Source organism: Martes martes, assembly GCF_963455335.1.
Source record: "Martes martes genome assembly, chromosome: 17".
Lineage (NCBI taxonomy): Eukaryota > Metazoa > Chordata > Mammalia > Carnivora > Mustelidae > Martes > Martes martes.
The window spans coordinates 14,330,619-14,358,615 of NC_137905.1; the positions used below are offsets into that span (position 1 = coordinate 14,330,619).

General features: G+C 44.2%; 1 protein-coding gene and 1 pseudogene across 3 annotated transcripts; one reads left to right on the top strand and one right to left on the bottom strand.

Moving 5' to 3' along the window:
* Positions 1 to 3,949: 3,949 nt before the first annotated feature.
* Positions 3,950 to 19,314, bottom strand: LOC308357913 (IST1 homolog; annotated as a pseudogene). Its single transcript has 10 exons — positions 18,921 to 19,314; positions 18,768 to 18,824; positions 15,120 to 15,189; positions 11,602 to 11,776; positions 10,765 to 10,863; positions 9,983 to 10,054; positions 9,037 to 9,146; positions 6,798 to 6,986; positions 4,769 to 4,833; positions 3,950 to 4,139 (listed from the first exon to the last, which is right to left on the bottom strand). The product of its transcript is annotated as an IST1 homolog (transcript).
* On the top strand, positions 19,107 to 26,982 carry ATXN1L (ataxin 1 like). 2 transcript variants are annotated; one of them, XM_080827661.1, is made up of 3 exons: positions 19,107 to 19,216; positions 21,321 to 21,388; positions 22,528 to 26,982. In XM_080827661.1, the coding sequence occupies exon 3, from the start codon at positions 22,648 to 22,650 to the stop codon at positions 24,712 to 24,714; it is 2,067 nt and encodes a 688-aa protein (XP_080683787.1). In that variant the 5' UTR covers positions 19,107 to 19,216; positions 21,321 to 21,388; positions 22,528 to 22,647; the 3' UTR covers positions 24,715 to 26,982. The 2 variants fall into 2 exon arrangements, with proteins under 2 accessions (XP_080683787.1, XP_080683786.1); XM_080827660.1 differs by having other exon boundaries at positions 22,531 to 26,982.
* Positions 26,983 to 27,997: the final 1,015 nt, after the last annotated feature.

Consider the following 27,997-nt stretch of genomic DNA (forward strand, 5'->3'; position numbering starts at 1 on the left):
TGACCTGAGCTGAAGGTAGTCGCTTAACCGTCTGAGCCACCCCGGCGTCCCTAAGTGATTCTGTATTATGTTGGCACTTCTGGAGTGAAAACTCTCACCAGATATGAGACTGCAACCAACTAAAACCCAACCTGAGGAAATAGTGCCATTCTTTAGTTTAGGGAAGACAAAACTGTGACCACCAGAGAGGGTTGCACTATCCAGAAACACAGCAGGGCTTCTGACTCATTTCCTACTCAAGTACTTTTAGTTCCTTAATATGGGCACCATCATTTGCCTACAAGATTCCACGGTAAATTGGTTTTGTTTTCCTTTAAGTGCATAGCCTTCTCCTTGTCCTCTAAAATCAGGCAGATCTACAACTAGCTTTTTTTTTTTTTTGATATTTTACTTATTTGACACACACACACACAGAGTGTACATGCAGGAGGAGTGACAGGGAGAAGAAGAAGCAGGATTCCACTGAGCAAGGAACCCAATGCTGGGCTTGATCCCAGAACCCCAGGATCATGACCTGAGCGGAAGGCAGACACTTAACTGACTGAGCCACCCAGATACCTACAATTTGCTTTAAAATTAGTCCGGGAAAGGGTACCTTGATGGCTCAGCCAATTGAGCATCTGACTTTTTTTTTTTTTTTTAATGAGCATCTGACTCCTGATCTCAGCTCAGATCTTGATCTCATGGTCTCAGGTTTGATCTCATGGTTGTGGGTTCAAGCCTTTGGGTTGGGCTCCATGCTGGGCGTGGAGCCTACTTTAAATAAAATAAAAATAAAATAAAAATAGCCTGGGAAGTCCAAGAAGTGTTGAGACATATACAGCAGCCGATGCAGCAATTTCCTTGTACCCAGTTAAGGAAACACCAAAATCCTCCACCAAACTGCTCACACATTCTAGAGGATGATCTAGGACTCAAACAGGTGCCAGAGTGAGGCGCTATACTCCACAGGAGAGGCAGCCCGCTTGCTGTGCAAGTGAGTCCCGGGCCTTGGATTTGGAAGATCCTCCCTCTGACCCCATAGTCTTTGAATAAATATGCTTTATACAAGGAGGGGGAAATCCTTCAATGAAACCTTCAAGATCAAACTGATTTTTTTAAAGAGAGAAGTTGGTTTACAGGTATCACTTTGTCACCTGCAAAAGGGGCAATGTAAACTCTCCTAGACACGTAAAATGGGATTCTGAATAAAGATTTTGCATAATCAATAATTGTATTTAGAAATTAATTTGGGGGCTGCACCTGAGTGGCTCAATCAGTTGAGTGACCAACTCCTGATTTCAGCTCAAGTCATGATCTTAGGGTCGTGAGATAGTGCCTCACATGGGTCAGGCTCCTTGTTCAGCAGGGAATCTGCTTGTCCCTCTCCCTTTGCCCCTCCCCTGCTCATGCTCTCTCCCTCTCTCTCAAATAAACACATAAATCTTTAATAAAATAAAACAAAATGAAAATTAATTTGGGGGTGCCAGGGTGGTTCAGCTGGTTAAGTGTCAGCTTTCATCTCAGGTCATGATCCCTGGTGGTGGGATAGAGCCCCGTATAGGGCTTGCTGCTTAGTGGGGAGTCTGCTTCTCCCTCTCCCTCTGCCCCTACCACCTGTGCGCTCTCTCTCTCTCTAACTTAAATAAATAAATAAATATTAATTTGGGGGTACCTGGGTCTGCTGACCTCGGCTCAGATTATGATCTCAGGGTCCTAGGATCCAACCCTCTTCTTCTGCTTCTGCTTCTCGCCCTCCCTCTCCTTCTGCCCCTCCAGTCTTCACTCATGTGCTTGCACTCTCTCTCACTCTCTCTCTCTCAAAAAAAAAAAAAAAAAAAATTTTTTTTAAATCAGTTTAGCTAAATAAAAAAAAATCTTCAAAAAATAAAAATGGGGGGCACCTGGATGGCTCAGTGGGTTAAAGCCTCTGCCTTCGGCTCAGGTCATGATCCCAGCATCCTGGGATCCAGCCCCACAGTGGGCTTTCTGCCCCGCGGGGAGCCTGCTTCCTCTCTCTCTTTGCCTGCTTCTCTGCCTACTTGTAATCTCTGTCTGTCAAATAAATAAATAAAATCCTTAAAAATAAAATAAAATAAAATAAAAATAAAAATGGGAGGCTCCTGGGTGGCTTGGTCAGTTAAGTATCTGACTCTCCATTTCTGCTCAGGTCATGATCTCAACTGGGCTCCCTCCCCTCTCGGCAAGAAGCCTGCTTCTCCCTCTCCCTCCACTCCTCCCTGGCCCCACTCGCGCTCTCACTCCCAAATAATAAAATCTTAAAAAAAAAAAAAAAAAAAGCGACACCTGGGTTGCTTAAGCAACTGCCTTAGGCTCAGGTCACGATCCCAGCGTCCTGATATGGAGTCCCACAACCGGCTCCTTGCTCAGAGCGGAGCCTGCTTTTCCCTCTCCCTCCGCCTGGTGCTCCCCCTGCTTGTGTGCATGCGTGCTCGCTCTCGCGCGCTCGCGCTCTCTCTTTCTCTCTCTCTCTCTCTCTCTCTCTCTCTCTCTCTCTCGGGTAAATGAATAAAAATCTTTAAAAAAAAATAAATCTGGCATTTTACTATGAACCTAAAACTGCTCTAAAACATAAAGACTATTAAAAAGAAAAACAGGGGTGCCTGTGTGGTTCGGTTGGTTAAGCGTCCAACTCTTGATCTCAGCTCAAGAGTGAGTTGGAGCCCCACATTGGGCATGGAGGCTGCTCAGAACAAAAACAAAAACAGTAGTACAAAATACAAAATAATTAATCTGACCATTTGTTTTCTCAGCCTCTCATTTATCCAGTTTCATAGGGTCACTAATATTTAGCCCACTGGAACTTAGCAAATAATAGAAATTGAAAAGGAGACTTATTAAGCACCAACTAAGTGCTAAAGGGATTTACATACACCATATCTTTTAATTCTCATTACTGTCTCTATTTTATGGGTGAGAAAAAGGAGGTTCACAGCTAGTAAGTGACAGATCCCAGATGCACAGGATTCCTCTGATTTCCTGACAGCACCTCTCATTCACTCTATGCTTGCACATTCTTTCTTTAAAATACTCATTTTTTTAAAAAAAGATTTTATTTATTTATATGTTTGTTTGTTTATTTTAGAGAGGGCAGGCGGGAGCAGAGGGAGAGGGACAAGCTGACTCCATTCTGAGTGCAGAGCCCACCAAAGGGCTTGATCCCATAGTCCTAAGATCAGGACCCTGAGATCACAACCTGAGCCAAAACCAAGAGTCAGACACTTAACTGACTGAGCCACCCAGGAGGCCCCCCAAATACTCATTTTTTAAAAGACACATATTTCTCTAGTTTCTTTGCTCTCTCATGCACATCTGACAAAGGTACCATTTACCGAGGAGTCTTATAGCTAGCTAGTAAGTGCAGGGTTTAAATACACACCGTTCTGCCTCCTTGGAAAAAGTGATAATTATGAGAGAAATAAGGATCTAGGAGAAATCAAGAGCTTATTGACTGTAATTAGTAAAATTCTTTAGGTCAGGAATCTTCATTTAAGATTTATAGAATTTTAAGGGAACCTGGGTGGCTCAGTGGGTTAAAAAGCCTCTGCTTTTGGCTCAGGTCATGATCCCAGGGTCCTGGGATCGAGTCCCGCATCAGGCTCTCTGATCAGCAGGGAGCCTGCTTCCTCCTCTCTGCCTACTTGTGATCTCTGTCAAATAAATAAATAAAATCTTTTAAAAAATTAAAAAAAAAGATTTATAGAATTTTAAGAGACAGGAATAATTATATGTGTATGCACAGACAGACAGACACACATACATATTATTACAGAGAACCACAGACTTTAAGAAATGGAAGGATAAAAATAAATAAAAATAAATTTAAAAAAAAGAGATGGAAGGAATTGTAAATGAGAAAACTTCAGACCCACATATAAGTAGCCATATTAAAATGTGCTGAAGAGCTCTGATGCCCAAAAAATTAATTGCCCAATCCAAGACCAAGGAATTATGTGGTCTTTTTCAGCATTTCAAGTCTCTGGTTAAGATCTTCAAGATCAACTTCCTCAGAACCATGAGGGTCAATGGATAGTCTTGCCTGAGGTTTTACTTTGGGCAAATCAGGCAGCATAAAGTCAACAAAACCAACACTGGATCTTGATTCTGGCTTTGGAGAAGTTGGGGGGTTGAGTCCTGACCTGTTCATTTCAATAAATATAATTCAAAGTCACAATAATACAGTCTTCCAGAAAGAAATCCCAGACTTAAAGACAGTAGGCTATTATTACTTTCGAGAGGGCAGCATATAATCTGGAGAACTAGACAACTCCCCAGCATGCAAACGGTGGTAGCAGTGACATTTTGTTGGCCCTTGCTTCAAGGGCAATCTGGACTTTTTTTTTCAAACTGGACGTTTTAAAAAAGAACACTTTTTCAAAATATATGCCATGATGATCCAGTGTGGTAGTGGTTTTAAAACCTGTGTGTGTGTGTGTGTGTGTGTGTGTGTGTGTGTGTGTGTGTGTGTTAAAGATCTCTCAGAGATCTATATCCAATTTGAAAACTGTTATCTATTATAAAGGAACCCACTGTACTCCTAGTCAATCACTAATAACCTTTTCTCACCTATGGAGGAATAGTTTTTATTTTTTTCTTAAGTGGAGCACATGGAGCCCAATGTGGGGCTTGAACTCACAACACCGAGATCAAGACCTGAGCTGAGATCAAGGGTCAGATGCTTACCTAACTGAGCCACCCAAGCACCCCAAGGAATAGTCTTATAACAACTGGAAAACTTCAACAGATATTAAGCAAATCCAGTTTCTACCAGCATTCCCTATACTTACTAGGAACCAGTGAAGGAAACAAATCATTCTTCTTATAGGAGTCACTCTGAAAGAAAAAAGATCACTGGGATGTGATTGGTTTGAGTTCCAAACACACAATTTTTCATAGTAAGCCTTCAATAAATATTTCACATAATTAAGTTAAATTAATCACAGTCAGACTTCCTTTCTGTGAAGGGGAATTTTTTTTTTTATGCCTTCTGGAAATTAGCTTTAGGAGTGACTATGAGTTTTGCTTCTTTTGTCATGTGTGGTCTCATATAAGAATTGGGAAATCTCTTATCTTTAAGCCTGGAGATGCTACTTGTGAAAGATGATTCAGTTTAATAAAGTCAGAGGACCCTTTCTTCAACAAATAAGCAGCGAGGAGAAAAGGACAAGCAGGAAGAAGGGAGTGTTAGGATGAAAAGATTTAAAAGATATATCAGCAAATACAGTGTGTAGATCTTTTTGGATCTTTCTGGATCTTTATTTCAAAAAAAAGCTGTAAAAATATATTTCCGAGAATAAATAAAAAATCATGTATATTGAGTATTAAGAATTTATTAAGGAATTAATATTAAGGAATTATTTTTAATTGTTTTGAGCATCATAATGGCATCATTTTATATTATAAAAACAAAGGGTATGTGTTAGAAATATATACTGAATATATATACTGAATATATACTGAAGTATTTATGGGTGAAATTATATGACGTCTGAGATTTGCTTTAAATTCCTTCTTCCCCACACACAAAAAAAGTGTCAGGAGGAGAGAGATAAAAGAAATAAAAGAAGCAGAATGTTGACAACTGTTAAAATTGATGGGTACCTGGAAGTTCATTATATTATTCTAATTTTCTACATGTTTAAAGTTTCCATGATAAAGTTTTCTTTTTCATTTTTATTTTTCTTCTTTAAGGTTTTAGTTTCATTCCATTTGGTCAACACAAAGTGTTATATTAGTCTCAGGTGTACAATACAGCGATTCAACAATTTCATACAATACCTGGTGATCATCACAACAAGTGCGCTCCCCATCACCTATTTTATCCACCCCATTTCACCTCCCCTCTGGCAACCATCAGTTTGTTCTCTATAGTTAAGACTCTTTCTTGGTTTGTCTCTCTGTCTCTCTTCTTTTTCCTTCTGCTTGTTTTTTCTTACATTCCACATATGAGTGAAATCATACGGTATTTGTCTTTCTCTGAATGACTTATAACAGCATTATTTACAATAGCCAAGATACGGAAGCAGCCCAAGTGCCCATCAAAAGATAAAGAAGATGTGGCATATATACGCAATGGAATATTATTCAGCCATAGAGGGAATGAAATCCTGCCATTTGCAATGACGTGGATGGAGCTAGAGATTATGACTCTTTTTTATTTTAAATCAGAGTACTTGCATTCCAAGACTGGAAGCTGAGCAGTACAAAAGGTGTGGTTCAGACAAAAACATCAACAAGGAAGATCAGAGCTAAATTATGTCTGAAATATAAAATCTTTAAAAAAGAGTTCCATGGGGTCAGAAATGCCTAGCAAGTTAAAAACAATAAAAACAACTTCTCTTTACTTCATACTGAAGGAACAGAGAATAAAGAATATTAATGTGTATGGCTCCTGAACTTCTATTTATTTGATTTTTCTAGATTTATACATACAAAGTTTTGAGATTTTTATACTATTTTCAACAAGAGAGTAAATTGTTTTCACCACATATAAATTAAATATTGAAACATGAGTCTAAATCACTGTACATTAAAGACTTTCAGATTTGTCCAGCTCATAAAAATGTTCCTGCATCCATATTGTGGTATTGTCAAGAGGATGATAAAAGACTATAGGCCTATGTCTCATGAGTTCAGGATAAAAACACATCAAATGTCAGCTAAATGACTGTAAATATGCCCCCGGGCCTTAAAAACTTCACAAGGATTATTGTACCATTCAAAAAGCCCATGTAGAAATATATTCTACCACTACTGGTAGTAGCATTCCAGATTCAGTTTCCCATTTCTGTACTGACCTGTCTTTCAGGAGGAAGGCGTGAGAAACAAGGGGCTGGGGATCTCATAGGAAAGGGCCCCAGCGCAGATACTGGCGATGCCTTGAGTGGATCACCGCTTTTTGCTAAAGTTCCACCGGTTCTGCCAAAGGCACCTTTCTTGACATCCTCAGTAAATCCAATACTGACCAGGTCTGTCGGGGCTTCCTCCTGAGGCAAGAAGGTAAGAAGCACATTGGGTTCTCAGTTTATCACACATTTGTTTATTGCAATACCTACCATCTGCCAAACATTCTTGGAAGCACAGGTGAAGAAGTGGTGAGCAAAGAGACATGGTTCCTACCCTCACGCAGTTTAGACTCTAGTATAAGTCAATGACCGTTAAAGCAGGCTTTGAGCCTCTGGCCCACAAGCTGCTTCTTTCTCTCTTTCAATGACTATGTTTTGAGAGTCAGACCCTGTGATACCTCTGTGATTAAGAGCTACACACAAATATGCATAGATAGATCTACAAGAAAGTTCACTAAGCTTTAGCAGTGGCAAAGTCTGGATTTATTCCCTCGTTTGACAGAATCCATTGACCACCTGACGTAAAGTCGGCACAGGGCTAGGGATGCTACAGTAAACAAAACAGACAGACGTCCCTGTCCACATACAACTGATATTCCAGGGGACAAAACATATAAACAAGATCACTAAGTGAATGGTACAGTATGTTGGAGATAAGAGCAATATAGAAAAAAACATAAAGCAGAAAAGAGGGAAGAGGTGGACATTTCAGAGAAGGTAGCTGGGAAGGGACTCAGAGAAGAGAACATGTAAGTGCAGACCTGAAGGAAGTAAGCGAGGAATGGGGCAGATAGCTAGAGAACACGGAGTACCGGAAGTACAAAGGTCCTGAGGTGGGAATCAGCATGTGTGTTTGAAGAAGCAGGAAGAGGCCAGTGTGGCTGAGGCAGAGTAAATAAAGGGGGGAACAGAGAGAATGAGGGCAGCGAGAAGAGATGAGAGTGCCTATGGGCAGCCTCCTTGATCAGAGGAAAGCTGCTGCCTGTTACTGTAAGTGAAATAAAAAGCCAGTGGAATGGGGCCTTTGAGTGGCTCAGTTGGTTAAGTGTCTGACTTCAGCTCTGGTCATTATCTTAGGGTCCTGGGATTGAGCCCCACCCCAAGTCCTGCTCAGCAGGGAATCTGCTTCTTCTTCCCCCTCAGCAATTCAAAGGCACTACGGGGATATCCCTCTTGCCCTAAAACACTCCATGACTACCTTTTGGAAGCTTAAACCACCCTCAGTGATGATGACAAAAAGCAAAACTTGATTGCATTGGTTATATGCCATGCATTGCATTTAACTTCCTTATTCATATTAGCTCATTTAATAATCTCAACGAACTTATGAGACTTGGTAATAATTATTAACTATGATCATCCCCCCCCTTTTTTTAAGATTTATTTATTTGACAGAAAGACACAGCGAGAGAGGGAACACAAGCAGGGGGAGTGGGAGAGGGAGAAGCAGGCTTCCCGCTGAGCAGGGAGCCCGATGTGGGTCTAGATGTGGGTCTAGATGTGGGTCTAGATGGGGGTCTCGATGGGGGGCTCGATGCGGGGCTCAATGCGGGGCTCGATCCCAGGACCCCAGATCACGACCTGAGTTGAAGGCAGACGCTTAACAACTGAGCCACCAAGGCGCCCTGATCATCTCCCTTCTTAAAGATCAGAGGACTGAGTCTTTGGAAGGGTAAGCCCCTTGCCTGAGGTCTCACAGTTAATAAATGGTGAATCTAGGATCTGAATACAGGCCATTTCACTACTGAACTCATACTCTTAACCAACACCAAAAGAGAGTGCTTTATACTTTAGGATCTTGCAGCCTTTAATCCAAGAGCTCTTTATTAAAATGCAAATTATCTCTGGGGGGATAAAATCGAGATCTTAAGAACAAAAATGTTGAACACACTTCTTTGTGTGTGTGTGTGTGTTTTGTTTTTTATTTGTTTTTTTACACAAGTACATTCTAAAGATATCTTCATCTTTGTTTTCTACTCTGATGCTACCAGCTTATAAAGGTCATGTGACAGCAGAAGCCGAGCTCTGTTAGGAAAAGTTTGTGGGCAGAGAAAAGGTGCAAATGTCACCTGCTTTACATTCCTGCCAGAGTTACTCTGAAAGCCACATTCCTAAGCAGAAAAAAAAAATCTTCTGGTGCACAATAAAAATCTCAGCTTTAAGTCAAGTCTCCCTTCTTGAAAGTACTCACCATAATGGCTGCCTTGGATTTATATGGCATATTATAGCTCTTAGCAATTTCTATCAGGTATTGTTCCACTAGAACCTGGGGTAGAGTGTTACATTTAATTTACACAGGAGCTGCAAGATAAAGAACATAACAGACTTGGTCACACACATATCTACAAATTCAGAAACAAAAAGACTTTAGTTTATGTAATACGACAGCCCTCTCCTGGGATGAAAGAGCCGCAGACCAAGTAAAATAAGAGGAAGAAAATAAACATAAGAAAAAAATACTTTGACTCGAGAATTCTGACTTTACACCTATTTGAATTCTGTCAGAGGTGATACAACACACTCAGCAACCAGTACAGCAGGGCACCATCCAATCAGAATGGACACGCTGGGGGCGCCTGGGTGGCTCAGTGGGTTAAGCCTCTGCCTTTGGCTCAGGTCATGATCCCAGGGCCCTCTGCTCAGCAGGGAGCCTGCTTCCCTCTCTCTGCCTGCCTCTCTGCCTGCTTGTGATCTCTCTGTCAAATAAATAAATAAAATCTTACAAAAAAAAAAAAAAAAGAATGGACACGCAGGAGGCTGAGAGTGTCCGCCAGCATAAAACAACACTGCAGCCAGATCTCTGTGTCTCAGCTGAATGTCAGTCCTGAATTTTATGTGTGTGGTCCTGATGGAAGATGTCCAAAAGCTGAAGCTTCTAAGTTTATTAACTTCCTTCACATCACTAGGCTGGTTTCATTTAGGAAAATGTATGCCTTCTTCATAAAGGAACCATCTCAGCTTGCTTGAGGATAGTTTTTTGATAAGCATCTGAGTTCCCTAGTCTAAAATCTTTATCCAAGTTGCTTTGCCTCCAATGCAAAACTTATTTCTAAACATCTTTCAGTCTGCAGAAAATTAAGTGCTCTTTTCCTGGACTTCTTGACTTAGAAAAATGTGTGTCTCTGGAAGAGAACTACCTGAGAGCTAAAAGTTCCAATCTCATTGGTTCAACACAGTTGGCCGTATTCTTGGCTGTACTTTGCACGTGGCTCCAGATACCTGGAGCAAACCATCACCAAGAAATAAATAAAGGCAAAATTCATCAAGTTATGGCAAATTTGCTTGAGATGAAGAACCACCAAAAGAGCAGAAATCACTTTCATATTACCTCATTGGAATTATATTCTTTTAGCTCAAAACAGCAGCAACAGCAACATTTAACAAGTGCTTTGCTTTGTTTTAAAATATCTGATAAACGTTAAACTTAGAAACTCTAATTGTAAACACCTTATAAATTAGGATTCCTGTCTCCACACAAAAGAAATCCAATTTCAAATTTTGCTTTATTTTTTTAGGTGAGGTTTATTTATTTGTATCTATTATTGCCATTGAAAGAAAACCATTTTTTCACTTAAAGACTAGCAGGAGAATAAGGTTTTATCATTGTCCTTTAAGAGAAAAAAGGATTCCTCGAACTAATCCCACAATTCCAACAAGAAGCACTAGTGATACCCTCACCTACAGTCGTAGAACAGGCAGTGAAAACTATTAGACTTACTATTTTCTTTTTTTTTTTAAGATTTTATTTATTTATTTGACAGAGAGATCACAAGTAAACAGAGAGGCAAAGGGGTAGAGGGTGGGAAGGGAAGCAGACCCCCTGCTGTGCAGAGAGTCTGATGCTGGGCTCAATCCCAGGACCCTGGGATCATAATCTGAGCCAAAGGCAGAGGCTTAACCCAGTGAGCCACCCAGGCACCCCTAGACTTACTATTTTCAACTCAGGTACCTCTGACTGGAGGACGGGGCTATCCAGATTAGTGCAGACACAGATTCGGTGAGACCAGAATCCAGTTCCCTAAGAAAAACACAAAGTTAGGCGACACAGGGGTTTATGTTTCTCCCCCAACCCCCGCCCCTGCTTCAAAGGTAACCCATGGAGGTGCCTGGGTGGCTCAGTTGGTTAAGCCTTTGGCACAGGTCATGGTCCCAGGGTTCTGGGATTGAGCCCCTCATCAGGCTCCTTGTTCAAGAGGAAGCCTGCTTTTCCCTCTGCCCGCCACTCCCCCTGCTTGTGCCCTCTCTCTCTCTGACAAATAAATAAATAAAATCCTTAATAAATAAATAAATAAATAAAAGGTAGCCCATGGACAATGTTCAAAATATGTCAAATAATTCCTCTTAACTGAAATTAGAATACATACTTATATGTACATATAGGTATATATAACTATATATACACACACACACAATGTGTTTATGCAACATAGATAAATACAGAAATACATATACAGACTGAAAGAAATACACCAAAATTCTTAGCTCCAGACTTGGTGATTATGGATTCTTTTTTTGTCTGTATTTTCCCACTTTTCTACAAGCTCAGGGGGAAAAAGACAACCATATGATTCTAAAAATGGCTCTTTGGACTGACCTAGTCTCTTTAAACAGCATTACTTCTTCCTATAAAAATTAGAGACAAAGTCCTTTGGCACAGTCTCAACAAATTGAAGCCCACCCTCTTCCTCACTATGGGGCAGGGATGTTCTCTCACCCCTTTGAGCCTAAAAAGCGGTGCAAGTTCCATAGGTCTTACTTTGTGGCTTGGATCAAGCTAAACCAAGTCAGCAGCAGATCACAATATAGTTCCAGGATCTCCATGGTCTCCATGTGGTAGTCTTCTCCATAATGTCTTCCACTCAGATCTGAGCTCATTCACCTTTCCCAGCAGCTAGATAGTCAGCAATCTCTTTCCTTGCTTTCTGGGCCAGCTTGGTGGCAGCAGGAAGCACATGTATAGGAAAATGCATGTACAAAGTGGAGTTCGTTGAATAAAAAAGGCAGGTTATACGATAGGGTGAAACAGTGTTTTAATAAAAACAATAAAAAATATACACTATATATGCATATATAAAGTTATCAGTGTTTTGCACTAGGTCAGTGGTTCTCAAAGGGCTATCCCCAGATCAGTAACACCAGCAGCACCTGGGAACCTGCTAGGGATGCAGATTCTTGGGGCCCACCCCAGAAATACTGAATCAGAAACTCTGGAAGGGAGTCCAGCAATTTGTGTTTGAACAAGCTCCCTAATTCTGACAACTGTTGAAGGCCTACTGCTCTAGAGGGTGCTTGATGAATGGTCTTTGTTTTATCCCTTCAGCTTGTTTTGCTTTTCTAAAATGTCCCACAGTGAACAATTATTATTTTTGTAATAAAAAGATTATTTAAAGCTTTATTTATTTGAGAGATAGATCAAAAGTGGGGATAGGGGCAAAGGGACAAGCAGATTCCCCACTGAGCACAGAGTCCCAGGTGGGCTCAATCCCAGGACCCTGAGATCATGACCTTAGCTAAAGAAAGATGCTTAACTGACTGAACCGCCCAGACACCCCCATAATAAAAAGGTTATTTAAAAAAGAAGATGCATGAAGTGCTTTGCATTTAAAAAACTGTCCTCAAGATACCTGGGTGGCTCAGTCGGTTGGGCGTCTGCCTTCAGCTCAAGTCATGATCCCAGGTCCTGGGATCGAGCCCCACATCAGGTTCCTTGCTGAACGGGGAGATTACTTCTCCCTCTGCCTGCTGTTCCCCCTGTTGTGCTCTCTCTCTGAAAAATAAATGAATAAACTTTTTTAAAAATTATAAAAAAAAATAATAAACTGTCCTCAGGGACACCTGGCTGGGTCAGTTGGTGGATCATGCAACTCCTGATCTCAGGTTTGTGGGTTCAAGCCCCATATTAGGTGTAAAGATTACTTAAAAATTAAATCTTAAAAAATAAAATAAAAAATAAGAAACTGTTTTAATATATACACTTCCATTTGATCCCTGCAACACTTGTGCACTTGCGTGAGGTTCATATTGTTATTTGCATTGTACAGCTGAGAAAACTGAGATACTGAGAGGTTAAATGGCTTGCCAGTGGTCACATGATTAGGAGTGACTGAATTAGAACAAGGCCAAATCTTCAAACTGCAGGTTCCTGTGCTTTTTCACCACAGTATGCCAATAAAATGAACAAGTTGAGTCATGCTGAGGAGGTAGCAAATGGAACCTGTCCCAGGCCAATCCACTGAGATAAGTCTTACCACCTTGTTTTATCAACTGATGACTGAGCCTGGGGAAACAGGCATTTCACAAATCAGGAAAACCTGAGCCTCCAAACTATGTAACCCATCTGTTCACTGAGTCATGCTCACGTTCTTTTTTTTTTTTTAAGATTTTATTTATTTATCCGACAGAGAGAGATCACAGGTAGGCAGAGAGGCAGGCAGAGAGAGAGGGAAGCAGACTCCCCGCTGAGCAGAAAGCCCGATGCAGGACTCGATCCCAAGACCCTGAGACCATGACCTGAGCTGAAGGCAGCGGCTTAACCCACTGAGCCACCCAGGAGCCCTCATGCTCACCTTCTAATCAGGAACAGAGCTACTCTGTCATTGCAAGCAACTCTTGACATGAGATTACTTTAAATCTGAAATAAACACAAAGCTCAGTGCTTGAAAGTCTGCTTAGCCATGTCCAAAGTAGGAAACTTCTCTGCTTTAGATGTCACAGGGAAAAGAAATTACAGTAGAACTGGACTTATTTCAGTTAAATACTGAATTGTTGTTACACCACTACTAATATTGGCAAACACTTATTGTGTGCCCAGGTTACAGTCTGTGTTAAAAATAGAACGCTGGAGGGCGCCCGGGTGGCTCAGTGGGTTAAAGCATCTGCTTTCCACTCAGGTCATGATCCCAGGGTCCTGGGATTGAGCCCAGCATTGGGCTCTCTGCTCAGCAGGGAGCCTGCTTCCCCTCTCTCTCTCTGCCTGTCTTTCTGCCTACTTGTGACCTCTCTCTCTCTCTGTCAAATTAATAAATAAAATCTTTATTAAAAAAAAGAAAAAAATAGAACCCTGGAGTGATAGAAAGTCAAGATAACTGCCTCCCTTTAAAGAGTACTAAGTTTAGGTAAGACAGGGCTAATTTTGCTTTATTTACCTCAAATCACTCCGGCACTCCAAGTTTACACATCATTTGTAAAAAGAGGATATAATTTATTTGGATAATTATAAGTGTCACTGAATTGCCAGGATCAAATAGGAGGACACACGGGCATGCAGTTGAAAATTCACAAGTTCTGTGTATACCAGCAATGTCATCATCATGGTTCATGGTAACAATGATGGGTACCACTGGGCTTGCCTAAATTTTCTTTGTTTAAGGTATTTTTCTTAGGCCCCTATTGTCTCAAGAATGCCCAAAAATCAATCTGAAAGTTTGAGGAACAGCTGCCTCTCCACCAACACATGACAGTAATTCAATAGTAAATAGTGCTATTTAAGGGGCACTCAGAAAACTGCATGCACAAGCAAAACTTGTTTTACCTGAACCTTCCTCATAATCAGAGATCATCGTTTTGTTTTGTTTTGTTTTGTTTTTCAGTTTTTTGAGGGGTTAACGGTTCATGTGACCCATTGAAATGAGGAAAGAACAAGAGGCAACAGAAAATAAGTTGGATTCAAAGAAAGAAGACAACACTTGTCAGCTACTACACCAGCTCGTGGGTCTAACACTACCTGAGCTGTCACCTGACAGAAGAAATAGCTTTTTTATTTCTTTTTCGGCGTGTTAAAAAAACATAAGGAAGCATTGCCAGAAAAATTTGCCCGGCAGCTCAAACTTAATAGCACCTGCACATTTGAAAAGGCTTGACTAGATAAAGTTCTCTACTTTGATGAAGAAGAGTCCAGGATTCTGGACATTGTTTTACATTCGAAATCTTTGGAAACTTTTTTCTTAAATTAAAAAATTAAACTTCTTATTTTGTGATCATCATAGATTCACGTGCAGTTTGTGAGAAGTAATAAAGATCCAGAGTACCCTTTACTTAGTTTCATGCAGGGATTACATCTTGCAAAACTAAAATACTGGTACCGATACCATCAAGATACAGAACAGTCTTTGCAAACTTTTAAGTGATTTGATCACTATAATCATCATTCCCACAAGTCAGCCACATTCCTTTGAATTCCAGAATTGCTAAGTAACATCTCAGGAGATCTATGGGGTGTGGGAGGGCAGTGCTCAGTGATGAGAAGCAGCTTGTTGTGCTGTCTGAACTGTTCACTCACTTTTACTTTTTTCCAGGAGTTTCAGGCTACTGACAACCAGTTGAAGGTTGACCTGAAGGCGATTGCCTTAGAAGATGTTCATGTTCAGAGATGAACATGATTCCACCACAAGGCACAGCAGCTCACAAATCACCTTGTCGAGCCAGTTTCACAGAGGAAGAGTTATCAATGTCATGGGGCGTTAATTTTTCCACATCTACTTTATTCATTCAGTAGGCCCCTGTAAGGAATTCCCGTCTGCTCAGCAATGGTCTAAATGTACTCCTTCCCTGTGGCCCAACTCCCCAGATAGGACTCTTACAATTCAAGTAAGGGTTAGGTTTCCTTTGGTTTATTTCAATTGTCAGTGTTCTGACTGCAACTTTTCAGAGTTGTGCAGGAAGTTTCTGATAAAAATGAAAACCTTTGGCAAGTGTCTGAGGAAGCAAACAGCAGATCGAGATTCCCTTCCCCAAAGGATGTATTAGTCACTTACATAGAAATTCCAAGACCTCCTTGTACATAAAATATTAATGAATTTGGGAGGGAAATCCCCATTGGAATCTGGAGAGGGTATATAACATTAAAAGCATGTGGAAATAAGGACACAACATTGTTCAGAAGTAGATAAAACAGAAGCTTGAAAACGGCACATTTCTACATTTGGACATCTAGAAAAGCTTTTGAAAAATCATCTAATACCAGGCATCTAACACATGTCTTGGGAAAGCTAAATCTGCCAAGTATTTCTAGAACTTCAACCTACACTTGAGATTGTTGTTTCTGCCGTCGGGATTCAAAGATAAAGTTCTTCCCTACAATGACACATTTATATGCTGAGCAATACAAGTGAAGAGACTGACAATATGAAAAAACCACCTATTCCTCTTGTTATGACACACATAGTTTCCCAAATTACCAGCTCTTCTCACTAGTTTGATCCCGTAACATTGAAAAAGAGTTGGGATAGTTGTCTGAATAGCCCCTGTCTGTACGACAGGTGTAGAAAAATCACCAATGAGGAACTAGGCAACACAGAGAGCTGGTCTGAAACTTGTGCCTGCTTAGGGAGAAGAAGAACCAGCCCAGCGGGGTTTTGTGGTCATTGTTGTTTTCCTCTCAACAGAGTAGCTAAAAATCTCCCATCACACAAACTCATTCTACACACATCAAAGGAATTCAGTGGGAATCCAAGGAAAGAGCAGAGGTAGACAAAACAGATTGAGTTGTAACTTTTCAGTTCCCAAATGTCTCAAATACCTTAAAAAATCTCCTTTTATGGAGCAGGGAAATTTTTTTTAATGAAAAAAAAAAAACTACAAACCTCCTTTCACTACATCAGTTCAGAAAACTTTGCAGAAATTAAACAAACAAATTTGGTGAAAGAAAATGAAGGACTTTCAGATGACAGAGACTGAAAACAGGTAACAAATAGGCAAAACCAGGTAAGAGTAGAAATGAGGAAATGGGAGCAAAAAAAATCAGCATGGAGAGTCTTGCAGTTTGAGATATCTTTGTGAAATTTCATTCAACAACTATTCATTGAGTCAGTTACAGTGAATAAAACCCTGAGTTTACTTACTATAAATAACTTATATAGGGAATTATCCAGATTTCAGAGAATGATACAGATTTTGGGGGAAATGAGGGAATTTTTTGTTATTTTAGCGTCTTAAATCTAAAAACTATGTTAGTTTACTTATTTACTAATACTCCTATCAAACTGTCACTATGGAGCTTCCTACTGTCAATATGTACAAAGACATGAAGATTGCTTGGAGTAGAGTTCTAGAAGAGAATACAGCAGAGATATGACCCACTCTTTTGGGACTGCCACACCAAACCAGGAATCACCTATGTCTCACCAATCAGAATATTCTGGGTTTTTTGGGGTTTTTTTTTGTTTATTTGTTTTGTCTTTAAAACAAACACGCCTTTGCATTATGTAATCATGTTAACGGATGGTAGCCAAAAAATTCTTTTTGCTTGCATCTACCTGTGCCTGCTCTCTCAATTATGTCTGAAACACCAACTCTCTGAGAGTATACCTTAATCGAGGAGGAAATGGTTATCCTTGAATACACCTGGAGGATCCAAAGGGTCTCTATCTTGGCAGATTGTTTTATATTGATTTGAATTTATCGATATGGAAACAATTGGCAAAGACAGCAAGCAGCATGTATATCACTTTGATTAAAAAAAAAAAAAAAGAGCATAGGGGCACCTGGATGGCTCAGTCGGTTAAGCATCTACCTTCAGCTCAGGTCAAGGTCCCTGGGTCCTGGGATTAAGTTCTGTATCAGTTCCCTGCTCAGTGGGGAGCCTGCTTCCTCCTTTCCTCCTCCCCCTGCTTGTGCTCTCTCTTTCTGCAAATAAATAAATAAAATCTTTAAAATTAAATAAATAGATTGATAGCATAGGCTTGTCTATCCTGGCAGTTTTTAAAAAAATCTTGTTAGTTTTAATGCCAATTTAGTGAGCTAAGTAATGAATTAGAAGCCAGAATTCCAGTTAGTGCTAAAACGGAATCACTGAGTAACTACAGGACTTCCTTCTTGGCCAAACTGAGGGAGAAGACTGTCATGACTAATACTAATTAGATGGTTACAGATCAGTAGCTTCAGTGTTTCACCCACTGGTGCAAGGCATGTGTGTGGCAGCATTCAATGATTTTGATGATATTTGTGCCCATCCAGGTGAGAAAATACCAAAATTGAGGTCTATTGATACCCTAGAAGAATCTTAGAGAACATAAACTTTACTTGTATTTTAAGTTACTCATCTTAATATTTCTAGGATAATATTTTCATACGAAATCCAAACAATAAGTCCCTTTTGTATCTTTTGGTCACCAATCAATGCTACTTTCCTCTCCAGAGATAACCAGTGTTAACTAGTTGTTACATAGCCTTCCATTCCTTTTCTGTACAGATACATAAATGTCTTTTCATTAAATACATTATTTCATACTGTGCGTATTTGCTTATATTTTCACTTAATATATAATAATAGCTCTTTTTATCTACATTTTACTCCCACCCCTTCATCTAATTTAAGCTCTTCATTTTGCAGAAGCAGAAACCTAAGTCTAAAGTAGTAAAACAATTTTCCTAAGGTCCGATAGCTACAGAGCAGGGACCAGAGCCCAGCCAGTATTTTTAAAATCAAACAAAAATCAATTGTTATTTACTGAACAGAGTTTGCAGAAACTGAAAGGGGAAAAAACCCACTCAGATCCAATCTCTCTAATAGTTAAACATTTTTCCTCAGTTTAGTTTGTTTCTGTCTGTATGCTGAACTTTTTTTTACATGGTTTCAATCAAACCACTAATTTGACTGGTGTTCACTTGTTCACTTATCGTTAATCAGATGTTCATGTTACTATGAAGGTGACTAGTTAATTAGCAATGAATGGTGACCTAATATTTGACCGAGTAGTCAAGGCCTCTTCCCACTGTACTGAACGCCCTCCTATCATCCCTCAAGTTCCCACTACTTGCTTCACCTCCTAGATCCTGGATCCTGTCCATTCTCATCCCTGTCAAAGCCATTTCTCAACTCAAAGAGCTCCCCCATCCCCACTCTGGGTCTCCAGGGGCATCTTCTTACTCTCCTGGACAGGGGTCGCCTCGGAGTTCCCCGAGGTTCCCAGGATGAGGCTTCACCTGTCAGGCCTCGGAAGTCCAGGAAATGAGGGTCGCAGTTGGCCACGCCCCAGGGCTCTGTTTGGGAACCCCCAGAATTTACTGGCGTAGAGAGAATGCAGGGGTCATGATGGGGTCAGGGCGAGAGAGACGCCCCAACCTTCTTCACGTGACCCTGTTTCCCGCGGGGAGGAGCCCGTTTTCCTACCACGGGGGCGCTGGGGCCGAGGGGCGAGGGGCTAGGGGCCGTATCCCTCCCTTCCCAGGGACTTCTGGGCGTCGCTCTTGGGCCTGGGCCGTGACGCCATCTGCCCGCGACGGGGGCGGAACGCATTTGACGCCATCTCCGGGCGCCCGGCTGGGGGGGCGCTGGGTGTGGGGCGGCTCCGGGGCCGGGGATGGCGGCGGCCGCGGTCGCGGCGGCTCCGGGACGAGCGGGAGGAGCCCGAGGAGCGCTGTGAGATGGGCCGGTGAGTGTCTCCGGGCGTGGGGGCCGCTGGGCCGGCCTCACTGAGGCCAAGCAGGCCTGGGCTCGGAGCTTAGGAGGAAGTGGCCCCCTGGAGCCCATTGCCCCGCCGGACCGGGGCCCGAGAACCGCGGACCGGGAGAGCAAAAGAGGCCGCGCCTCGAGTCCCGCGCGCTTTTCTCCGGCCCGGCCCAGAAGGCGGCCTCAGGCCCCGGCACCCCCGCGGCTGTGTCTTCGCGGGCCGGGGTGTCCGAGTCTTTGGGGGCGGGAAGGGGCCCCCAAACAAGGAAGCATCGCCTGCGGGGCCTTGTCCCTGTCCCTCTGCTTCAAGGATCGACTCCCCACCCCTAAACGTTAAATTCCTAATTTCGGGCCCTACCCTTGTTGAAGCAAGGATTGCAGGATCACGGGAAGCCATAACCCATAGTCTCTTCCAAGCTCCACTCATTTCTGGCGGGCGTACCTCTCGCCCTCACCGAATTTTGGGTTCATTCTCTTGATTCTGGGCTCTCACTAGCAGCGTTGAACAGACTCCGGAACAGACTCCCTTCCCCGCCCCCTCGGTTGGGGTCACAAGCTGCATCTTCCTTCTGAGAAGTCTTCATCGAGCCCCTCCTGAGGCGGAGGTTTCAGATTCCGAAATGTGTTTTGCGTTGTTGGAACCTGGTGCCCAGACTTGGCTCTTTGTTGTCATTCTTTCAGACCTCTTGCCTTTTTTATTCGGCCGTGTTTGGCAAACCTAGAGGCAGGTTTCCCTTAAGGTTTTAATTGCAGGAAGCAAAGATCATTCAGGGATTGGAGATGTGACCCCAATTTCTGTTGCGAATGAAGGAGAAAGCTAATTGCTTTTCGATTACTGGAACTGTTGGTGAAAAAGGGATGCAAGACCCGTGCCCACTGTGTAATTTGTGTTTGTGGAACTGAGAATTTTTCTTTCCCCCTTGTTTTCCTATCTCATCACCTTTTCTTGTACATACACACCTTGCCAGTCTTAAGAGATAAATGTTGCTTCAGTTTGGTTAGAGGCTTGCAGTTCTGTAGGACTTGGACAGGACAATGGATAGTTTCTCAGAGTACTGGTCAGTACTGCTTTATCTGTTGTCAGAGATGAAGGCTCTGTTCTTCAGTGCTTGATGTTACTGGCATGTGTAGATTCAGATATTGATACTTTAATGTGAACTTTTTTCCCCATTGTTAAGAGCTACCAGGACCCAAGCAGTGTTTGCATTTTCTGTCACACCTGATTCAACACTTGGTACAGTTGTCAATCAGAAAATTTTACACACACACACACACACACACACACACACACAGGATCCTATTTCTTTTACCCTGAAAATCTGTTAATAAGGCTTCCCCTTGAGTGACTCCCCCTTGACCTCTTTTTCTGCCCCAGAAACATAAATAATTGTTCTTTTTCCTCTAGTGGCACTTTTTTCATTTAAATAACCTCCACATCTGTATTTTTCAGTAAAGATTTTATTTATTTCACAGAGAGAGAGAGAGATAGCGACAGAGGGAACACAAGCAGGGGGAGTGGGAGAGGGAGAAGCAGGCTTCCCGCTGAGCAGGGAGCCCAATATGGGGCTTGATCCCAGGACCCTGGGATCATGACCTGAGTTGAAGGCAGATGCTTAATGACTGAATCCAACCAGGTGCCCTGACATCTATGTTTTCATCAGCCCTGAATAAAGGTGAAATCCACGCAGTTGATTTTTCCAGCTTCCCGTTGTTCACATGGGAATAATATTGAATCTTACATTTTTAGTTGCACATTTACCTGAAATTGGGATTGGTGGTAAATTTAACCTTTGGGGAATAAGTACAGGTAGAGAATGAAGAATAAAACGTTAAGGAAAACAGTGAAACTTGACACACCTTGAAAATTTTTTTTCAGGGATGTCCTTCCACAAATTAGAGCTTAAGATATAGCTTTTTCTCTATTCAAATGCCTAGAAACTTGTTAAATGTGCTGTTACCTCTGGAGCAGAGCATGAGGCAGGGACTCATGGACTTTAATGTTTTTGTGGCTTTAGAATTACCTTGATGACCCTGGGGAAGCGAGAGCCTGGACTCCTGCTTACGTTATTCCTATTTCTGTCTTCTAGGCTCCCAAGGCAGCGGGGAGGACACTGCTTCTTACTACAGCTGCTCAGAGGCACTACTGGAAGCTCAGGTAATAGAGGGAAATTTGGATACCTTGTTGCCAGAAGAAACACTGGGATTCATCAGTGGAAAAACAGAGCAGTGTAACATCCAGATCTAAAGAACTGGAGCCTTGATTGCAAGAAATAGGTGACAAAGTTCATGCATTGAAATGTTTGGACCAAAAGGGTACTTTATGACGAGGGACAAATGCATGTATGAAAGGTGACAGCAAGAGAAAAGGGGGAGAGAACTTTCTTATGAATAATAGAGACCTAGACAGGTTTGGAGGAATGGGACAAGAATTTAGGAAGTGGTGCCTAGAGCAGATCTACAGTGGAAAAAGAGCCATTGGCAAAAGAAAACACACAGGAAAAAAGAAAGAGAATGAATGAAGAAAGTACACTGAAGATGGTTACTGAGAAGAAAAGAAGTTTTTCCAGACTCTGGCAGGGGGAGGAAGTCTATGTGTGGTCAGAAGAGTTTTGTTGCTGTTTAGGGAAGAGCAGAAACAAATACATTATAGAACACACTAGTGCAATCACTTTCCATAGGGCCCAAGTTTGAATGTAGTATTTCATGGAGCACAGAAGATGCTTTCTTTCAGTGGCACTTGGGTCTTTGAGGTAGTGGTGATACGAGGCAAAGGAGGATGAGAGTTTAACCAGGCCTGAGATGGGGGGATGGGGAAAGGTGAGATCATAACCCAAACTGGGCTGGGGAAAGGAAGTGAGGATGAGGTCATATGTTGGAAAGAAGATAGCATGGTAATCTTTGGTGACAAAAGGAGAAGCTTAGGAAGAAGAACCAGCGGCAACAACCGTGTGGTCAAATCTCTTTGGGGAGAAAGCTGGGAAGAGTCAAGGTCCCCATCAGTGGCACACCTGATCATGAAGCTGTTGGTCTCTCTGGGGTTGTAGAGCTCACAGGTTGTTTATGAATTGTTGAATGTTTGTTCCTGTAGCTCTCTGTGGTTTCCCTGGCTGTTTCTTTCATGTCCTGGGCTGGATGAATGAGGGGAGGGTAGCATCCTTGTTTGCCCCTTTATCATGCCTTTTTTTCCCAGCAGTCCCCTTCGATACACCTTCCTCTGTGGGCACAGTTTCTGCTACTTCTTTTGACTTGGTTCGCCCCTAGGTTACTTTTCTTTGCTTCTGATTTGTTCCCTAGCAGATGTGGGCGCCCCAGCCAGCAGCAGAGAGGGGTGCAGGGGAGCCACAGAGAAGCCCCTTCTGATGCCCCAAGGAGCAAGCCGACCCCTTCCAGGCTCCAGGAACACCATAAAGCAATATGAAACCTGTTCATGAGAGGAGTCAGGAATGCCTTCCACCAAAGAAACGAGACCTCCCCGTGACCAGCGAGGATATGGGGAGAACTACCAGCTGCTCAACTAACCACACACCCTCCAGTGATGCCTCTGAATGGTCCCGAGGGGTTGTGGTGGCCGGGCAGAGCCAGGCAGGAGCCAGAGTCAGTCTGGGGGGTGATGGAGCTGAGGCCATCACTGGTCTGACGGTGGACCAGTATGGTATGCTGTATAAGGTGGCTGTGCCACCTGCTACTTTCTCCCCAACTGGCCTCCCATCTGTGGTGAACATGAGCCCCTTGCCCCCCACATTTAATGTAGCGTCTTCACTGATTCAACATCCAGGAATCCATTATCCCCCAATCCACTATGCTCAACTCCCGTCCACCTCTCTGCAGTTTATCGGGTCTCCTTATAGCCTTCCCTATGCTGTGCCACCTAATTTCCTACCGGGTCCCCTCCTTTCTCCTTCTGCCAACCTCGCCACCTCTCACCTTCCACACTTTGTGCCATATGCCTCACTCCTGGCAGAAGGAGCCACTCCGCCTCCCCAGGCTTCATCCCCAGCCCACTCATTCAGCAAAGCCCCTTCTGCCACCTCCCCACCTGGGCAGTTGCCACATCACTCGAGTACTCAGCCACTGGACCTTGCTCCAGGCCGGATGCCCATTTATTATCAGATGTCCAGGCTACCTGCTGGGTACACTTTGCATGAAACCCCTCCAGCAGGTGCCAGCCCGCTTCTTACCCCTCAGGAGGGCCAGTCTGCTCTGGAAGCAGCTGCTGCCAACGGACAGAGACAGCGAGAACGAAACTTAGTAAGACGGGAAAGCGAAGCCCTCGACTCCCCCAACAGCAAGAGTGAAGGCCAGGGACTGATGCCAGTGGTAGAATGTGTGGTGGATGGACAGTTGTTTTCAGGTTCTCAGACTGCACGGGTGGAGGTGGCAGTGCCGACACACCGAGGGACCCCAGACACCGACCTCGAGGTCCAGCGGGTGGTTGGCGCTTTAGCTTCTCAGGACTATCGTGTGGTGACAGCTCAGAGGAAGGATGAGCCCAGCCCCCTCAACTTGTCGCATCATACCCCTGACCATCAGGGTGAGGGGCGAGGGTCAGCCAGGAACCCAGCAGAGATGGCCGAGAAAAATCAGGCCCGAGGGTTCTACCCTCAATCCCATCAGGAACCGGTGAAACATAGACCTTTACCCAAAGCAATGGTTGTAGCCAATGGCAACCTGGTGCCCACTGGAACTGACCCAGGTCTGCTGCCCGTGGGCTCGGAGATCCTGGTGGCATCAAGTTTGGACATGCAGGCCAGAGCCACCTTCCCAGATAAGGAGCCAACGCCACCCCCCATTACCTCCTCCCACTTGCCCTCCCATTTCATGAAAGGCGCCATCATCCAGCTGGCTACAGGGGAGCTGAAGCGGGTGGAGGACCTCCAGACCCAGGACTTTGTGCGCAGTGCCGAAGTGAGCGGGGGGCTGAAGATTGACTCTAGCACGGTCGTGGACATTCAGGAGAGCCAGTGGCCTGGATTTGTCATGCTGCATTTCGTGGTTGGTGAGCAGCAGAGCAAAGTGAGCATCGAGGTGCCCCCCGAGCACCCCTTCTTTGTGTATGGCCAGGGCTGGTCGTCCTGCAGCCCTGGGCGGACTGCACAGCTCTTCTCTTTGCCCTGCCATCGGCTGCAGGTGGGAGATGTCTGCATCTCTATCAGTTTACAGAGCTTGAACAGTAACTCAGTTTCTCAGGCTAGCTGTGCTCCCCCAGGCCAGCTGGGTCCCCCCCGAGAAAGGCCTGAGAGGACAGTCTTGGGACCCAGAGAGCAATGTGACAGTGAGGGGAAGAGCCAGCCGTCAGGTGAGGGCTCCCAAATGGTAGAGCCCTCGCAGCCGGAGCCTGGTGCTCAGGCCTGCTGGCCAGCCCCAAGCTTCCAAAGATACAGCATGCAAGGGGAGGAGGCACGGGCTGCACTGCTCCGTCCCTCTTTCATTCCGCAGGAGGTAAAGCTGTCCATCGAAGGGCGTTCCAATGCAGGAAAATGAACCTCTCTCCCAGACCAGGACTGGGGCTTTACCCCAGAGCTGGGCCTCAGCGTGAGCAGGCAGAGGATTTGCACATGCCGAGCAGGGAATGGCTCTCTTGGCAGTGAGATTGGGGGGAAAGAGGAGGCATGAAGGCAGCCTCCCAAGGCAGGGTCTGTTGCTCATTACCCCATGGCATCCTTTCAGGGCAGCCCCGGAGGGTGCTGTGATGGGGAGCAGCAGGCCTGAGCTAAGGAAGGATGGGGGTGCACACAGGATAAGAAACATTCCAAATATCAGGGCCTCCCTGTTCTTTCCTCCCCATCCCTAGCTCCTGCAAGGGGAAGGTCGGGCTTTGGGGGCAGGTGGCAGAGGGAGGGAGCAAAGAAAGAGCCAAAAATGATGATCCACAGCTTATAGTAGCAGTTCAACTGTCTGAAGTTTTTTTCCTTTCTTTTTTGTGGTGGGAGGGGAGGAAGCCCCATGATCGGGATTAAGAGGGTTCCCACCCAGAACTCTTCTTTCGAGAGCTGTGCACTTTAAAGGGTGATTTTGTTACAGATGTCTGTGGGTTTGTGGGGGAGGAGCACTCATCTGCAGGACTCTGCTTGATCCTGTGCTTCAGCCCTTTCCATCCCCCCACCGTTCCTCCCACAAGGCTTCTAGCACCAGAAGAAAGAGAAGCCCCTCCAGGGTTCAGAGTGAAGTACTGCTTTGGCAGGGACCCAGTTAGGGGACTTTGGGAGAAAGACCTGATGGCCAGGTGACTGGGCTCTAGGCAGGGCTTCTGGAAAGGTAGCTGAACTAACAGAGCTCCTTGTACCCAGCATGCCAGACCTACTTCGAAATTGTACTGAATTTCTAGTTGGTAATGGTGACTTTTGAAAGAACCAGTGGACCTTTGTCCCCAGTCCCCTACTCTCCTCCTCTGTCTATGTTGTGCCTAAGTGCCTGCGCTGCCCCAACCCTTCTGCTGCCCTGTCCTCTGCATGGTGTCTTGACCTGGGCCTGATTTGTAGCTGCACTGCCTTTCCCCTTCTGCAAAATTGTTTTTGTCCACTCTGACCAAGACCTCTAGTGTTTGGTGTGGAGGGGGTCTCTCTGATTTCCTCTTCAGTTATATTCCCTGTTTTTCAAAACTCATAATCATGTCCCCTCTTCTGCAGCTGAACAGCTTGGTAGAAAGACAAGAAGGGAACTGTGCCCTGGGTCAGGGCAGATACCCCTGGCTGGGCAGTGCCCATCCTGGTGTTTTTACACAGCCCCTCCCATCTTATTCCACCTTCTGTCAGCATTCAGGCTTCTCCGGGCCATCCCCTCCCACAGCCAGCTCTAAGGTTCTGGGATAGTCTTGATAAGTTTCCAGTACCTGAAGTCTCCTAGGTCTCATTTTGTGGTGGAGCGTTCCTCTGCAAAGAGCATTCTCAATCTTAGTTGCATTTGCCCCCCGCCCCTTGTGTCTTAAGTCCACGTTTTCTTACAGCTTTTAGCATCAGCTTGGACTGTGGGTTTCCACTGGGTCTTGAGAATTAGGCTCCCCCACCAACCTTCAGGTGGGTGGGTGGGTTTTTTGTTTGTTTTTCAGGGGTCTTTAGACTCCTGAAGCAACTCAGGGTATCGTCCACCCCGCTCTCTGATGAGGCTTCTCCCAGCGTATGATTCTGGCATTTCGTTCAGAAATGTACGCGGACTAGCCGAGGCCTTGCCTGTCATCAGGAGTCCCAAACCTCTGAGGTCTGATCTCTACTCTGTCAAGGACTTCAGGCAAGTCTTGTGACCTCTCGCTCTTTCACTTCCTCCCCAGCTGCCAAATGGGGATAAATAATCTTACCTACCTCCTGGGGGGAGGGGGAGTTCTGAGAATGGAGTCATTCTTAGCGTTCAGGTGCTAAAGGTTGTTCTCCTGGGGGAACAAAGTGACTGAGGCTGGCTTGTTTGCTACAAGCCCTACACACCACTGTTTCATTCCTAGAGAGCAGTCAGTCAGGTTTCAGAGGCCCATCCAAAGGAAGCTGCTGACCGGACTGTGAGTATTTCAGTCTCTGGGTCACCTCAGAACCAAACACCAACTCTGGTGAACACTCAACCTTGTATGCGTTTGGGATCCTCACCTTTCCCTGCTCTGTCCCCCATTTTCTCTGAATGCTGCTTTCTCTGGCTTGTTTCCTACAGAGGGGGCCTGTGGGGCTAAGTCTTGGAGGAATCCTCTCAGACGATAGCCCTGGGAGAAGACCTCATCTCTGCCCGTTCTGTGATCAGCTCATTCCTAGGGATTATTGTTTGCACGGGTTTCTCAGAAATCTCCTTCCTCATAGGAAGGCCCACCAACTGAATACAGTGGCATGCACACAGTAGACACTCAAGAATTGTCCACCAAGGACACCAGTTGAGCAAACCCATGTCCAACCAGACAGTAGTTTAAACCAGGTGACCCTCCACTTCTCAGCCTGGTAATTTCCACTTAATCCTGGAAAGAGAACATCTTGTGCACATTGGCAAGTTGGGCCCTGACCTTTCTGCTGCTGTTCCCCTTCTGTCTCTTGCCCGTGAAGGAGTATCACCAGCTCTTCTAGTACCATGCCATGTGTATGTAACATCTTAATACTCGATGTGCTAAGCTTGAGGTGTCTTTTGTAAAGTACGGGCTCCCAGGAAAAGAAGCTCTGTGCTCTAAATCTTGGTCAGAGCTGTGGCATTCCGCTTATCTTTTCCCTCCGGTTCAGTCTTTTCTCCAGATGCAAGAAGTAAGAGGAGCCTGTGGTGGTCTGTTCTTCCTTAAGGAATTTCATAAGTTGGCAAGAGACCTAAGAGTGGTTTTGAGATAGTGAACATTTGGAAGTGGGAAGCTGTCAGCTTTTTGGGAAATGGGCATGTGAAGAAGGCCAGAGCCTCTCCCTTGTCAGTGGTAGGAAATTCCCAGAATGGAGGAATAGAAGGGAGGACTGTTAACCCGCACTGACCAGCAATGCCTGTATCAGTTTGGGAGTAGAGATCAGATAAAGAATGGATAATACATCCAAGTCTTGGATCAAGATGTTCCTATCAAGATGTACATGGTGCACAGGGTCGGGGGGAGGCATGGAGGGTGGTGGCATGGGGGAAGGGAATTCAGAGTGAATACTTACACCCACGGGGAGGGGCCCTAGCAGATCTGGACTGACCCTTCTACAGTCTTGGTCCCAGTTGGTCATAACACCAAGGGCTTTGCTCTTGTGCTGCTTTGCCACTGCTGCTGTCTGCTCACTGTCCTGCCTGCTACCCTTTATAGCTCCCTCTCCTTCCATGTCTGACCATATAGAGGAAA